Genomic DNA, 14,832 nt, shown 5'->3' on the forward strand with positions numbered 1-14,832 from the left:
GGAATAGTTTGTTGTTGTTGTTGTTGTTTACCATTATACTTCTAGCATTGGTAGAGGTCCCCATTCATAGTTGGGACTCAAAATATATGATGATGTTAAAAATCTGATTTGCTGTTTTAATTATTTGAAAAAGCTATAGGCAGATCATTCTGTAAGTATCAGGGAAGAGCTTTGTAGAATAGTTCTAAAACTATTTCAGTAAGTATGGTAACAAATTTAAACAAAAAGATAACTTAAGATACTAGGAAGGAAGTAGAAATGAAGGCAATAGGAAGGGCCCCTTTGTGTAAACATGGAAGGAGCATTAAAAACAGTTAGGTTCAGGCCGGGCACAGTGGCTCACGCCTGTAATCCCAAGACTTTGGGAGGCTGAGGTGGGTGGATCACAGGGTCAAGAGATGAGACCATCCTGGCCAACATGGTGACACCTCATCTCTACTAAAAGTACAAAATTTAGCTGGGCATGGTGGTGCGCACCTGTAGTCCCAGCTACTGGGGAGGCTGAGACAGGAGAATCATTTGAACCCAGGAGGCAGAGGTTGCAGTGAGCCAAGATCATGCCACTGCACTCCAGCCTGGGCGACAGAGTGAGACTCCGTCACAAAAATAATAATAATAATAATAATAATAAAATAAAAAATTAAAAAAATGTTAGGTTAATAGATCTAAAATGAAGCAGAAGGTAAGGCCAAACTCCAGGTATTATTTCTCATAAAAACCATCAATGTGCATTGAGGTTTCTTCCTCAGTGCAATAATACTCACAATATCAGTACCACAGGGGGCTCTGAACATATGCTGGCACTTTATTTTTACCACTGAATGAAGTAATGTTATTTTGTACAGCTAAGTGTGATACTCCCTCTGGTAACTTGCTGTCTGCATGATCCATATCTTCAGAAGCATTTTCCTTTTTATTGAAAAAAAGGGATTTTTTAGAGCCACAGTTAACCTTACACATCTCTAATTCCAGAGCCTCAGTTTACAGATGAAGAACTGAGGCTGAGAACAATAAAATAGTTCTGCAACCAGTCAACTCTCGCATATTGCATACAACTGTAGAAGGCCATCCTAGACAATAATACAACTAACCAAATGTCATTTTCCCCAATAAGAACAGTTACTTCCTGAGGTCTCTTTATGCTGATTCACTCTTCACTCCAGAGTATTATCAACTCTGATGATCCAGGTTTTTACTGTTCCACCTAGAAGGTGACCCATAACATTTATCATCCAAATCAAGGTAGTTATGTGAGTGCCCAGGCACACTATTGACAATTACGTTGGGACAACGGGTATAAACCAGGACGGTTGTACAAGCAAGAATGAATGGGCACATTACCACTCCATGAAATTTTTCAGAAGAAACACATTCACAGATATTCAGTAAGTAGCATTTTATCTCCTCTTCAAGAGTGAGTCTGAAAAATCATTCCCATTTAGAAGAGTGGGTATCACTTTTGGCATGCTCTTTCACAAGTTGTAATAGTGTTACTGTAGAACTTGGTCATTTCTTGTCCTGTTGTGTCCCATATATAACCGACAGACAAAATCAGGAAGAGGTGATCTAAGAAATAGATAAAACTCTATACCTGTAATCCCAGCACTTTGGGAGGCCAAGGTGGGAGGATCAGTTGAGGTCAGGAGTTCGAGACCAGCATGCCCAACATGGTGAAACCCCGTCTCTACTTAAAACACAAAAATTAGCTGGGCATGGTGGCATGTGCCTGTAATCCCAGCTACTCAGGAGGCTGAGGCAGGAGAATCACTTGAGCCTGGGAGGCAGAGGTTACAGTGAGCCAGGATCACGACACTGCACTCCAGCCTGACTGACAGAGCAAGACTCTATCTCAAAAAAACAAAACAAAACGAAACAAAAACCTCTGTGTCAAAAAGATTCCTCTGTTTACAACATGTAGCGCTTTTTCTTAAGAAAGTTCTGGCATTCGCAGATATTGGTTACCAGCAATATTTATTACCAATTACAGTAGATCATTTACTAACCTCTCCTATCCTGAAGAGGTAACCATAGACCCCCTGATTGACCACTCTTTGTTTTCTCGCCAAAACATACACAACCAACATATATACATACACTCAGAATGCTTCAACCTCTTATCAACAAGAGATGAAAACTAGAATCATAAGGAAAATTAATTTGCTCATCTGATCAAAAGTGAAATCACAAATGCCAGGCAATGACTGTGTTCCACACTATTGGGAAATTTTAAGGGCCCATGGCTGAAAATAAATAAATAGGATTTCCTGGGATTTAGAGGAATGGGTCGAAGCCAGATCATGGAGTCAAGGCTTGCCTAGGCTCCTATCTCTTGAGAGGCTCATGGGCACCAACATTTAACCTATATTCAACCACATTGCCCCAAACCACTCCAATGGATTGACTTATCTTTCTTGATGTCAGTTTAAACATATTAAGACCTGCTTATAGGGTAATCATTTACAACACTAACTCTGTATAGTCGAATAAAGAATATTTCCAGTTTTCCTTTCTGTCACCTCACACTTTATCATCTCTGAAAGGGAAGCAGCCATTGATAATATTATCTCAGGACCTGGGCCATCACAAAAGCAAACTCAATTCCCCTATTTTTTATTATTTTTCCACTAACTCAGTACTAGCTCTGACTACACTTAAAATGAAAACCAAGTAAAAATGGCATCATGTCCTCACAATACTATGAGGTTTGGGGGAACTTTTCAATATTGGTAACTAAAAATACATTAGCTGACTAATGTTAGTCATTTTATCTCTATTCTTCCTGGAAAACCAGTGCAGCTTTTAGCTGTCTAATTTCCTCTTACTGGTTGAGAAGTAGATATGCAGGCCAGTATTCATCTAAGGAGCTTGCTAAGTTTCCCTTCTTATATTGAGCTCCTGAATCTCGCCACTGTTGCACTCTTTTGAAAGCGGTCCTTCCCTCAGGTATAGCAGAATCCAATATAATTAAGGAAAATTAAAGAAACAGTCCAATGAAAACATTCATGTTAATATTTAGTCAGGGAAAATTCACAGTAATGTTTAAAGAGAATAGCATAAGCTATGTTATTACTAATCATGAGTGAGTAATTAAGCAAAAAATTACACTAATCTCTAAAGGCTAGAATGAAATCTGAGTTGACTACAGGTCAACAAGATAGAGCTCTTGCCTTAAAAAGCATGATTCCTCCTTTTAATAACTATTATTTGAGTATGTCAGCATACCACACTCTGAAAAAAACACAAAAGCAAATGTGGCAAGAATTCTACTCTTAGTGATTTTACAGTCGAGAAAAGAGAGTCAGATAAACACCAGTAATATAAAATGCACACATAACAGTGCAACCCTAAAACCTTACCTTATATGCTTGTAATGAATATTAAGTGACTGCATATTTATACAGTGTTTAAAACTGTTTAGCATACAATAGTAAGCATGATATAAATGCTCATTAAGTAAACAAATGTATACCATATATATGTCATAAGATAGGCATAGTCAAACACGATATAAAATTAGAGATAGAGAAGAAATAGTTGAAAAGATCTGGCATGATTCCATAAAGAAGGGAACATATAATGGATGAGAAAAGTGACAACAGAATTGGGAAAGGATGTTATTAAAGCAAAAGGAGAAACCATTAGCCCCGTCATGGAGTTGAAATAAATTCAGGAAATAGTAAACAGACCCAGGTGATATGAATGTCGGGTGGAACATTGGTCTTTAAAGCAAGTTAGGCAGTAATTGGATGCAGAAAATGTTTTTGTAATATTTGTTAGCATTATAATGTTCGGTGATAATAAAGAAAATCAAATCTTTTTTTTTTTTTTTTTTTGACTGCTCTTGTCACCCAGACCGGAGTGCAGTGGCACAATCTCGGCTCATGGCAACCTCCGCCTCCCAGGTTCAAGCAATTTTCCTGCCTCAGCCTCCTGAGTAGCTGGGATTACAGGCCCCCGCCACCACACCCAGCTAATTTTTGTATTTTTAGTAGAGACAGGGTTTCACCATGTTGGCCAGGCTGGTCTCGAACTCCTGACCTCAGGCAATCCGCCCTCCTCAGCCTCCTAAGTACGGGGATTACAGGCATGAGCCACCGTGCCTGGCCAAAAATCAAATCATTTTTGAAGTCGTCAACCTATCTTACTAAGGTCAGGTGTATAGCTATGTAATGGTCACAAAGAAGTATCATATACAATCTCAATAATGATTATTGCTATTTTGCTACTCTTAGAGAGATAAGGAATACTTGACATTGATGTAGTTTTTTATGTTCAAGTTGGCATGCTTAATCTTAAAGCTGTTGATTAGAGATTTAACAATCTGGTTAGCTAACAGTTTCTTGGAACTTTGTCCTTGTTCACTCCTTTACATTATCAACTCTGTGGAGTAATTCCTTTTAGACAAGGGTCAACTCTCAGTTTTATTTTTTTAGAGATGAAATTATCTGTCTCTGTTCTTTCCCTAGCTCAAGACTTTCTCTGCTGGTAGATTAAGAACTGATTAGGAGCAGAGTCCATTACATTCATCCTTGTAGCTCCAGCCTCTAGCACAACATCATGTAGTAAATCCTTATGGACTGTGACTTAGATTGGATGAATTGGGTTGGATTGTATCAGAGTAAATAAAGAATAAAACATTTCCCTTTATTATAATTTTAAAACAGTTTCTTATTTAGGCATAAAGTGAAAAGTACATAAAATGACATTTATTATGTATCTCAAATGGTCCTTCTTTACTATCAGTTTTTACAAACTGTCTTGGATAGATACTACTATAAACAGCCTATATCTCCATCAGATAGATTTGGTTAGAAACAAAGTGATTTCATCATAGTAGGCTGATAAAATATGATGAATGCATTTCATCAAGGTATCCAACTTAGAGTAATACTATTTGAAATCGCAAGCCTTTAAATAAAACCTGTTTAAAAATAGTTCATCATGCATATGTTGCTAAAAATCTTTTGTATCCCAGAAAACTTATAGAAGCAATATATGAGACTTAAAGTGCAATTAGTTCTTTTTAAGAGACAGATAAAAACTAATATCATACACCAGATTGATGTAATAACTAGATGAATACATTTATTAATTTGCATCACGGGAAAAGACTCTTGAAGTCTAAATAATATGCCACATTTAGTTGTCAAGCAATGATTTCCACCAACTAGCAGTGTATTATTTTAAAAGGATCATCTTGTAACAAAGGGGTGCTGTTACAAGGTGCACAAGCCTGAAATTTTAACCGATGCTGTTACAAATGACAGTTTTAGTAGTTTCCTGGAAATGAATAGCTGCCTATAGATGTGTCACTTTATTTGTCCATTTATTGCATATAAAACAATTGGAAAGTAGGAGTAAAGTAGAAAAGGTAAAAATAAAATGTATTATGTAAGTTAATATATATTATGTATATGAATACCTTTCCAGTCACCTTAATACTTTATGCCACAATTGGGAAAGTCTTCTAAATGAAAATTACATTTGGTCTAATGTATCTGAAACAATAACCATGTTATTTTTATCAGAAGAAATTTTCTAAAGAAATTATCAGTCATGTGATTCAACAAAGAGTACCTAGAATCTGCGTGGTTATGCCTTCAGCTCTCATTTGTTGATAGAAGTTCTATTTCATGAGTTAGCTGACTTTCATGGAAAAAATATATGTTCCCTGTCTCTGGATTGAGTCTCCTTTTACTTTTTTCTTTACATGTCAGAGGATGTGGCTCTAAGAAGTTTTCTGTTGAGCTGCGGCAATGATCCATAAGAAGAAAACCAAGTGTTTTTCTTTTAGACTTTTAAGACCGGAGACTATGAAGATTTGAGAATATTTTTTTCAAACATAAAACTATAGAATAAGCCAGGCATAAAAGGGTACATATGGAATGATTTCATTTATGTCAAGCTCAAAAACAGTCACAGCTAGCCTATGGTCTTGTCATGATAGTGATCCTCTTTGCAGGGACCGGGGGGAAGGCTTCTGGGGTGCTGGTACATGGTGTGTTTCTAGATGTGGGTGCTGGTGACCTGAGTGGGTTCAGTTTGTGAATAATCATTAGCAATTTATTCATCCTTTGGGTCTATGCTATATATCAAGAAAAAAAATCCAAAATAACGCCATTGAAAAGCATTCAGATTTCCTTTTCCTAATTCCCATAGTATATTCTGAAGGTGCTCATATTAGTCACAGATCACAGTAGTCCTGTTGTCCAAAATCACAACACTACTTAGCCGCAGACCCAGAATTGGATAATGGACCACCTGGTTCCATGCCTTGTGGCTTTTGTTTTGGGTTTTTTGCTTTGTTTTGTTTTAAATCACAAGCTGCCCTAACCTCTAAGACCCATGACAATGACACAGTCTGCTGGCAGGAAGCCTGTTGACCTTTTTCTATGAGCTAACACTGTTTGCCCTGTTGCAGGTGAGTTGTGTGAGGAGAAGCTGGACTTCTGTGCCCAGGACCTGAACCCCTGCCAGCATGACTCAAAGTGCATCCTAACTCCAAAGGGATTCAAGTAAGTCAAAAGCTACCTTTTTGCTCACAGTCAGGGTAGGGGACCCATTATTTTAGGAGCCCTTCTCCTCCTTCATCCTTAGGTTCACACCTCTGCTCAGGATTAAAGGGACCTATTCACTAGTATCAGTGACATTTTTTAAATGTCAATATACAATATGGACTTTTTTTTTTTTTTTTTTTTTTTTGAGATGCAGTCTCGCCCTGTTGCCCAGCTGGAGTGCAGTGGCGCAATCTCGGCTCACTGCAACCTCCGCCTCCCGGGTTCACGCCATTCTCCTGCCTCAGCCTCCCAAGTAGCTGGGACTACAGGCGCCCGCCACCACGTCCGGCTAATTTTTTGTATTTTTAGTAGAGACGGGGTTTCACCGTGTTAGCCAGGATGGTCTTGATCTCCTGACCTCATGATCCGCCCGCCTCGGCCTCCCAAAGTGCTGGGATTACAGGCGTGAGCCACCGCGCCCAGCCCCGGACTTTTTGTTTAGTACACTAAAGAAAAATGAAAAAGTGTTTCCTTTTCATCCATGATTTTTTTTTGTGAAGTCACCTAAGGCAATGAGCAGCCTTTGAAAATGCTTACTTAAATTTATTTGAAGGCCCAACCGGTGACATTTGTAATGTCTTCTATGTGTTTCATTGTCTGAAGGTAAGTCTGTGGTAAAATAGAGAATTTGACTTTAATGTAATTGAAGATGTTACGGTCTGAAACAATAATTGGACTATCCAAGGTGAGAAAGATAGAGTGACCATATATCTCAGGCTGCCCCAGGGAGTCCCAGGCTATGCCTGTGATGATCACTGTAGTTATTGATAGTGTCTCTTCCAACTTAAATATTTTTTGCATGGGGTGACAAAGCATTATAAACCCGCTAAGGGTACTCCCTTAAGTGAACACAGAACTTCAAAAATCACTTCCTTTTTCCTCCCCAGCAATATTCCTGAAATATGTTTGCTATCAAATTATGTGATTTCTTTGCCACCATCCTGTAATATTTTAAGGGTCTTTCAACAGCAACTTCTCTTTTTAGAGCTGGCAGTAGTTTAGAGATCATCTAGTCTTCATTTAAACATGAGGAAACCATGGCCCGGAGAGGTTAGTTGACTGTCCAGAGATCTTGAGGTTATTTATTGGCAGAGCTAGAGCTAGGATTTATACTTATCAGTTGGGTGATTTTTCTACTATGTGTTACCTATAAGAAATTTTATAGTTTATTAACATTACAGTTGGTATTGTATAGCAAATAGGCTGGATTCTTAGGAATTACACAGTCAGGTACAGGGGTTGAGCTGTGCTTTCATCAGACAGCTAGCAAATAGCATTATTTGTTCCTTCAAGCAATATTTATTGAGTGCCTGCCATGGCCACAGCACGTGGTAATAATACCATCTTACAATTTTGTAGTCCTTTATAGCTATTCACCTTCACTTAATTCATCTTCTTAGAGAAATGACCCAAGCTCAATTGCCATAGAATTCAGAGAATTAACAATTACACAGGTCGGGATGAATTTTATAAGAGAAGATGGAATTTGAGCTGGATTGCCAAGATATTTGTACTTACCGAACAGATCATCAGATATTTTAAGTCAGGTGGGAGAGTGGGGTCAGAATCGCCAGATCCCCACTGCTTTTCAAATATCAATCTAAATTAAATATTTATTCTCAAACTTTCTTTTGACAATGTGCTTTTGCTTTAATTTGGTTTAAAATCCAAAAATGTAGAATATGTAGGTACAGTTGTAGCACCTGCTAATTCCCTACAATGTCTTTTTGAAAAAGGAAAGAATAAATTTGATTCTATTTTGCATTATATTTTAGTTTACAACCCTAGGCAAAAACCCAGTGTTATTCCATTTTCACTTTATACAAAACTTAACATTATATTTTATTCAACCAAACACTGTAGGTAAGTTGTTTTTAGTCTTCATATCAATGATGCGCTCACAATTTAATTTGGCAAATTGAAAACACATCACTTACATAATAAATATCATTTCTTAGAGAAATTAGCTAGTAAGGAAAGTTTTCCAGAACTGCTCATCTGCTGAACAGATGTCACAGTACTTTGTGCATTGTAAGTGTAAGATAAAGTATTAGTAAGACTTAAATTGAAACTATTAGAAAGTGAATTTGTCTGCAAAAAGACTAGTCCTTAATTAAATATCTCCTCTCGCTATCAAATAAATTAGACCCTCTTAAAAGTGCATTTTGCTGCATTATGGACTAACTGATTTGGAAACCCACTGTTTTCCATCATAGTTTGTAAGCTCGTTTCATAGCTGTATGTATGTAGTTTAGCAGAAAACAGGTTAAGTCAGTGTGTGTGCTGTTACTCCTGACATTGTGGGAAAGGTAGTTGTGGAAAGAAAATAGACTTAAAAATCAAATGATGTGAAGCTGCTAAAGAAAATCTCTACTGACAAATGTTGTTTAGACAAGTTATGCTATGCTACTTCAACTTCATTTTCTTATTACTAAGCTAACAGAGCTGGTTTTACTTTTATTGCTTTATTATATACCTCATAAATCTCCCAAATTGCTTTGAGATATTTTTAGACTATGATATGCCATAAGCAGTATTTTCAAACATGCATCTTACATAGCCAGCTTTGGGCTTCTAAACAGTGTATTTTATATTCTTTGCTTCTTCCTCTCTCCTTGTCAGATAATAGAGTTGAAGGAATGTGATAGGTTTTATTGATAATACAAACTAAGGAATTCTTATTTAAATTTTTTCTTTCTGTTTTGAAACTCAGTCTGAGGAGCAAAAGAAAGACAAAACTGTTGGACATAATGTAACTCCAAGCTCTAATGGTCTTGAAAAATAGTATTTGGAGAGAAGGGAATATAAAATAGCTCTTAGACAGCCGTTATGGTGGATGTGTGGTTCTCTTATCTTTCACTTTGATTTCTTTTTTCAGATAAATAATTCAGAGTGTTTCAAAGCATTTCTTCTTTCTTTTCATGCTTGGCACTTCAACAGCTCTGCTCACATTAACATTGATGGAAGTTCTCTTCTCGGGCCTTGTCCATCTCTTTGAGAATGTATATGGCCACTTAGAGTCCATTTAACTTCAGACTTGTTGTTTACTTTGCTTTGCTATGATTTAGCATTAAAACCAACTGGCTGCAAAGCAAGCATGCTTATGCAGTGAGCTCATTTTATTTCTTAATTCATACATGCAGAGCTGAAAGTCTGTTTGCTACTCTTAGAGGCTATATACTCCCATTTGTTTTAATTCATCCGCTCTCCAGCAACTCTCAAATCCTGATTTAGCATTTTCAGACAAAACCTTAGGCATTCAGTAATGCCACATTCACTTGGGTGTTTTTAATTATCCTTACTTCAAATCCTAATAGCTTTGAAATAGAAAAGTGGATAATTAATACAGACTAAACCATAAAAGCTTTTATAGAATTATAAAGATGTATATAGAGAATTATTTTTAAAACCAGCAATTTATAGAACATGCATTATATATAAAAACTATACTAATTAATTTACAGATGGATGCATTTAATCTTTAAATAAACCTGTGAGGTGGAATTATATACGTGTTAAAGATGAGGAAAATAACACTTACAGAGATTAAGTAATTTAGTCAATATTATATACACTTTATGCTAAGTGAAATAAGCCAGACATAGTAAGACAAATACCGGATGATCTCACTTATATGTGGAATTTTAAAAAGTCAAACTTATAGAAAAAGAGAGTAGAAGAGTGGTTACCAGGAATTGGGGTGGGGAAAATGGGAAGATGTTGGTCAGTGGCACAAATTTTCAGTTACAAGATGAATAATAAGTTCTAGAGACCTAATATCACAGCATGGTCAATATAGTTAATACTGTATTATATACTTGAAATTTGCTCAGAGAGCAGATCTGAAATATTTTCACCACAAAAGGAAAAGTGTAACTATGGGAGGTGATGGATATGTTAATTAGCTTGACTGTGGTAATTATTTCACAATGTATGTATGTATAAAACATTACCATGTACATCTTTAAAATATGAAGATTTTATTTTTCAATTATACCTCAATAAATCTAGAATAAAATAAAGTTGATAACGTACAATTAAGAATGAAGCCGGGGTACAAACACAGTTCTGTAAAACCTGAATTCTGCAAAGCCTGAATTCTGCAGAGCTAAGTTATAGTTTTCTCATATATACACATATATACATACACTTCTACATACACAATACATGTGTGTATGTATATGTATATACACATGTACATACATATACACACACATACATACATATGTATGTGTGTGTATGTGTATATATGTACATGTGTACATATTCTGCAAAGCCTGAATTCTGCAGAGCTAAGTTATAGTTTTCTCATATATACACATATATATACATATACATACACTTCTACATACACACATACATATGTGTGTATGTATATGTATATGTATATACACATGCACATATATATACATATATACACACATATGTATGTATGTATGTGTATGTGTGTATACACACACATATGTGTGTGTATATACATATACGTATACATACACACATATGTATGTGTGTATGTAGAAGTGTATGTATATGTGTATATATAAATATGTGTGTATATATGAGAAAACTATGACCTAGCTCTGCAGAATTCAGCCTTTGCAGTTATGTGTATATGTATGTATATATGTATGTGTATGTGTGTCTATATATATATATAAAGTCAGTGAACCCTCTCTTAAACTCAAATCAAAAACACTCTTGGAAGCCAATGTGTAAGCCTAATAAATCACAACAGGAGAGTGTTGAGGAAAAGGTGGAGGGTAGAGGGAGGCATCCAGAAGACCCCTCCTCATAGATGGCTGTACCTGTAGGGATTCTATGGTCCCCTATAGGTCCACAATGCAGTTTGAAAACTGCAGCACATGCCACACTGCCTTTCTTCATGCAGCTATAAAGTCCTGCATCCTTGGTATCATAACTAGAGATCCCAGTGGTCAGCACTAGAGAAGTATAGGTTTAAAGGGAGCCTGTGCAATTAATTATTCAACAGCATAGTGCAGTGGTTAGAAATACAAGCTTTCTTGTTAGATTGCTTGAGTTTGATTCCTGGCTGTGGCACTTAGAAGTTGAGTGTTTGGGGGCAAGGTACTTCACCTCTTTGTTCCTTAGTCTGCTCACCTGTAGAGTGGGCAAAGTAATACCACCAATATCACAGGACTGTGGAGAGGATTCAGTGAATCCATAGATGCCACATGGTTAGAGCAGGGCCAGAGGAAGTGCTCAGTGAATGTCAGCTGTATTGTTACTCCTGGTTCCTCACCATCAATGCAGCCAAGACCCTTTACCACCATGGTGAACAGGCTGAAAACTGTTCGTGGGATTGGCCCCGTGAATTTTCTATCAGTTCTTCTATCCTAACCCATTATGTCAGTCCAGTTCTTCTATAATGAGTATCTGGATTCATTGTGAATTAGGGTATTTAATATTAATATATTTGCTTTTCTTAAAATAATACCTTGTTCTGATGTGTCTAGTCTCTATTGTAAAATTAAAAATGTTAATCTTTTTTTAAATATGTTTAATATTTCCAGTAAATTTTACAACAGAGCACTTTTATAATCTCAATGATCAAATGGATTAGGCCAAACTGCAAATATAGCGCACTGTAAGCAAACAAAGTGGGGAGAAAGAAAGGAAGGAAGAGGGAGGAGAGTGGGTGGGAGGGAGTGACCCTGCTACAATTACCCTGTTCTTATTTGGACTGTGGATGTTCACTATCATCAAGGAGATAAAATCACTATTTCTCTGGTAGATCACAGTGATAGAACATGGAACATACTGCAGAACAGTTCGATTTTGTAGGTATCCATTAATGTGGGGGCTCTATGAGCCTATTCTAAATAAGTATTTTAAAGATGGTGCCATTGTGTCTAGATAAAATGCATTGTTTACTTATTTTGGCTCAGTTGGGTTTGAAACCATTACCTGCTTGTTCCAACAGATGTGACTGCACACCAGGGTACGTAGGTGAACACTGTGACATCGATTTTGACGACTGCCAAGACAACAAGTGTAAAAACGGAGCCCACTGCACGGATGCAGTGAACGGCTATACGTGCATATGCCCCGAAGGTTACAGGTAAAAGCAGAAATGAATAAGACCTAGTGTTCAATAAGACCTAGCACAACAGGGTGACTATAGTCAGTAATAGTGTAATCGTACATTTTAAAATAACTAAAAGTATAACTGGATTGTTTGTAACATAAGGATAAATACTTGAGGGGATGGATACCCCATTTAACATGATGTGATTATTATGCATTACATGCCTGTATCAAAATACCTCATTTACCCCATAAATATATACACTTACTAGGTACCCACAAAAATTAAAATAAAAAAATTTTAAGACAAAAAACGTAGAACTTACAGAAGCAAAGAGTAGATGAGGGTTACCAAAGAGGAGGACAGAGGGATGGTGTTTGGGGAGATGTTGGTCAAAGGGTACAAAGTGTCATTTAGACAGGATGAGTAAGTCTGGAATATCTATTGTACAGCACAGTGATGATTTTGTTTAATAGTTAAGAATACTTGAAAACTGGAAAAACAAGGAAGTGCACATATATAATATACAGTTATGTTATACAGCTCTCAATTCAGATTGGCAATTAAGCAAAATCGTATTAACTTATTTTTTTTCTCCTTATTCTTCAGTGGCTTGTTCTGTGAGTTTTCTCCACCCATGGTCCTCCCTCGTACCAGCCCGTGTGATAATTTTGATTGTCAGAATGGAGCTCAGTGTATCGTCAGAATAAATGAGCCAATATGTCAGTGTTTGCCTGGCTATCAGGGAGAAAAGTGTGAAAAATTGGTCAGTGTGAATTTTATAAACAAAGAGTCTTATCTTCAGATTCCTTCAGCCAAGGTTTGGCCTCAGACGAACATAACACTTCAGGTAAGAGATCTCTCTCTATGGAGAGATGATCGGATCTTAAAATTCAGCTTCAGAGAATAAACATTTGTGGTAGCTTCTGAATGATTGATAGTATGTCTTAAATAGACAGTTAAAAACAGAAAATGCTCCTTGTGTGGACAACGTTAGTAATTTTTCTCTTCAACATTTGTATTTTCAAGACAAAATGAAAAACAAATATTTTTATTCATTACTTGATAAGCAGACAGTAAAAAAAAATATGTCTCTTTGTTTTGTGCTCAGACAAAAACATTTGATTCATTTGCTTTTATGGCTCTGCAGTTCAGCCTCTGCATGGGGGAGGCTTTTCTTAGGAAATCTGCAGCTAGGAAGGGTGCAGGCGAGAAAGAACACCTGGATTCAACCACCAGCACCTTTTTTTTTGTTTGGTTTTTTTTTTTTTTTTTTTTTTAGACAGAGTCTTGCTCTGTCGCCCAGGCTGGAGTTCAGTGGCGTGATCTCAGCTCACTACAACCTCTGTCTCCCAGGCTCAAGCGATTCTCCTGCCTCAGCCTCCCGAGTAGCTGGGACAACAAGCATGTGCCACTATGTCTGGCTAATTTTTTTGTATTTTTGATAGAGACAGGGTTTCACCATGTTGGCCAGGACGGTCTCGAACTCCTAACCTCATGTGATCTACCCACCTCGGCCTCCCGAAGTGCTGGGATTACAGGCGTGAGCCACTGCGCTCAGCCAACCAGCACCTTTTAACTCTTCACCCAGAACTTTGAAGAATTGACATGAAATTAACAAACTCAAATTTTAAGTCTTTCCACCAACTCACTGTATACCTTTAAGCAAGTCATTCAGATCCCTATGGAAGAAGCTGCACTAGATTAAAGATAATAAATATAGTGTACATGGGGCAAATTATGTCTACATATTTGTTTTATCTGATAAGCAAAATCATTTAATATATTTTTAATTCAAATGACTTTAGCCAGTTTCGTGTAGACACCACCCCTTTTTTGGTTTACCCTGATACTCTAGTGAGGGACAGGGGATCCTTTTGAAGTCAGGAAGAAGAGAATCCTGGAAGGCATGATTCTCTACCTTCCAGTGTTTGCCCCACCAAATTGTTATGAGAACCGCACAGTGATGTTGGGGCTCAAGTCTTAACTTAGCTAATTAATCCTTTAAAAGCCAAAATGGGCCAAAGAGCAGGATAAAAACAAAGATTTCCCCCTACACGTGGCATAACTGTGAAGAATTTGTTGTTTTTAAATATGGGATATAAAAATCCATCTTTGACAATGTAGTCATTTTTCACAGATGCTATAAATAAAGCTTATAACAGGAGCAAAAGGAGCAGTTTAGCGAAAATCTCCAGCAAAGGAAGTTCTAAGCACATCCAACATGTT

The 14,832-nt window shown here is 37.0% G+C and overlaps 1 protein-coding gene across 2 annotated transcripts in view; it reads left to right on the plus strand.

Annotated features, from left to right (window-relative positions):
- Positions 1 to 14,832, plus strand: part of SLIT2 (slit guidance ligand 2) — a 369,313-nt gene that overhangs the window by 331,750 nt on the left and 22,731 nt on the right. For both annotated transcript variants that reach the window (XM_001163449.6, XM_001163334.8), the window contains 3 exons: positions 6,422 to 6,515; positions 12,499 to 12,636; positions 13,213 to 13,453. In XM_001163449.6, the coding sequence (XP_001163449.2) occupies positions 6,422 to 6,515; positions 12,499 to 12,636; positions 13,213 to 13,453 (473 nt within the window). The remainder of the gene's footprint in view (positions 1 to 6,421; positions 6,516 to 12,498; positions 12,637 to 13,212; positions 13,454 to 14,832) is intronic.

This window comes from Pan troglodytes, chromosome 3 (genome assembly GCF_028858775.2).
Source record: "Pan troglodytes isolate AG18354 chromosome 3, NHGRI_mPanTro3-v2.0_pri, whole genome shotgun sequence".
NCBI classification, from domain to species: Eukaryota; Metazoa; Chordata; class Mammalia; order Primates; family Hominidae; genus Pan; species Pan troglodytes.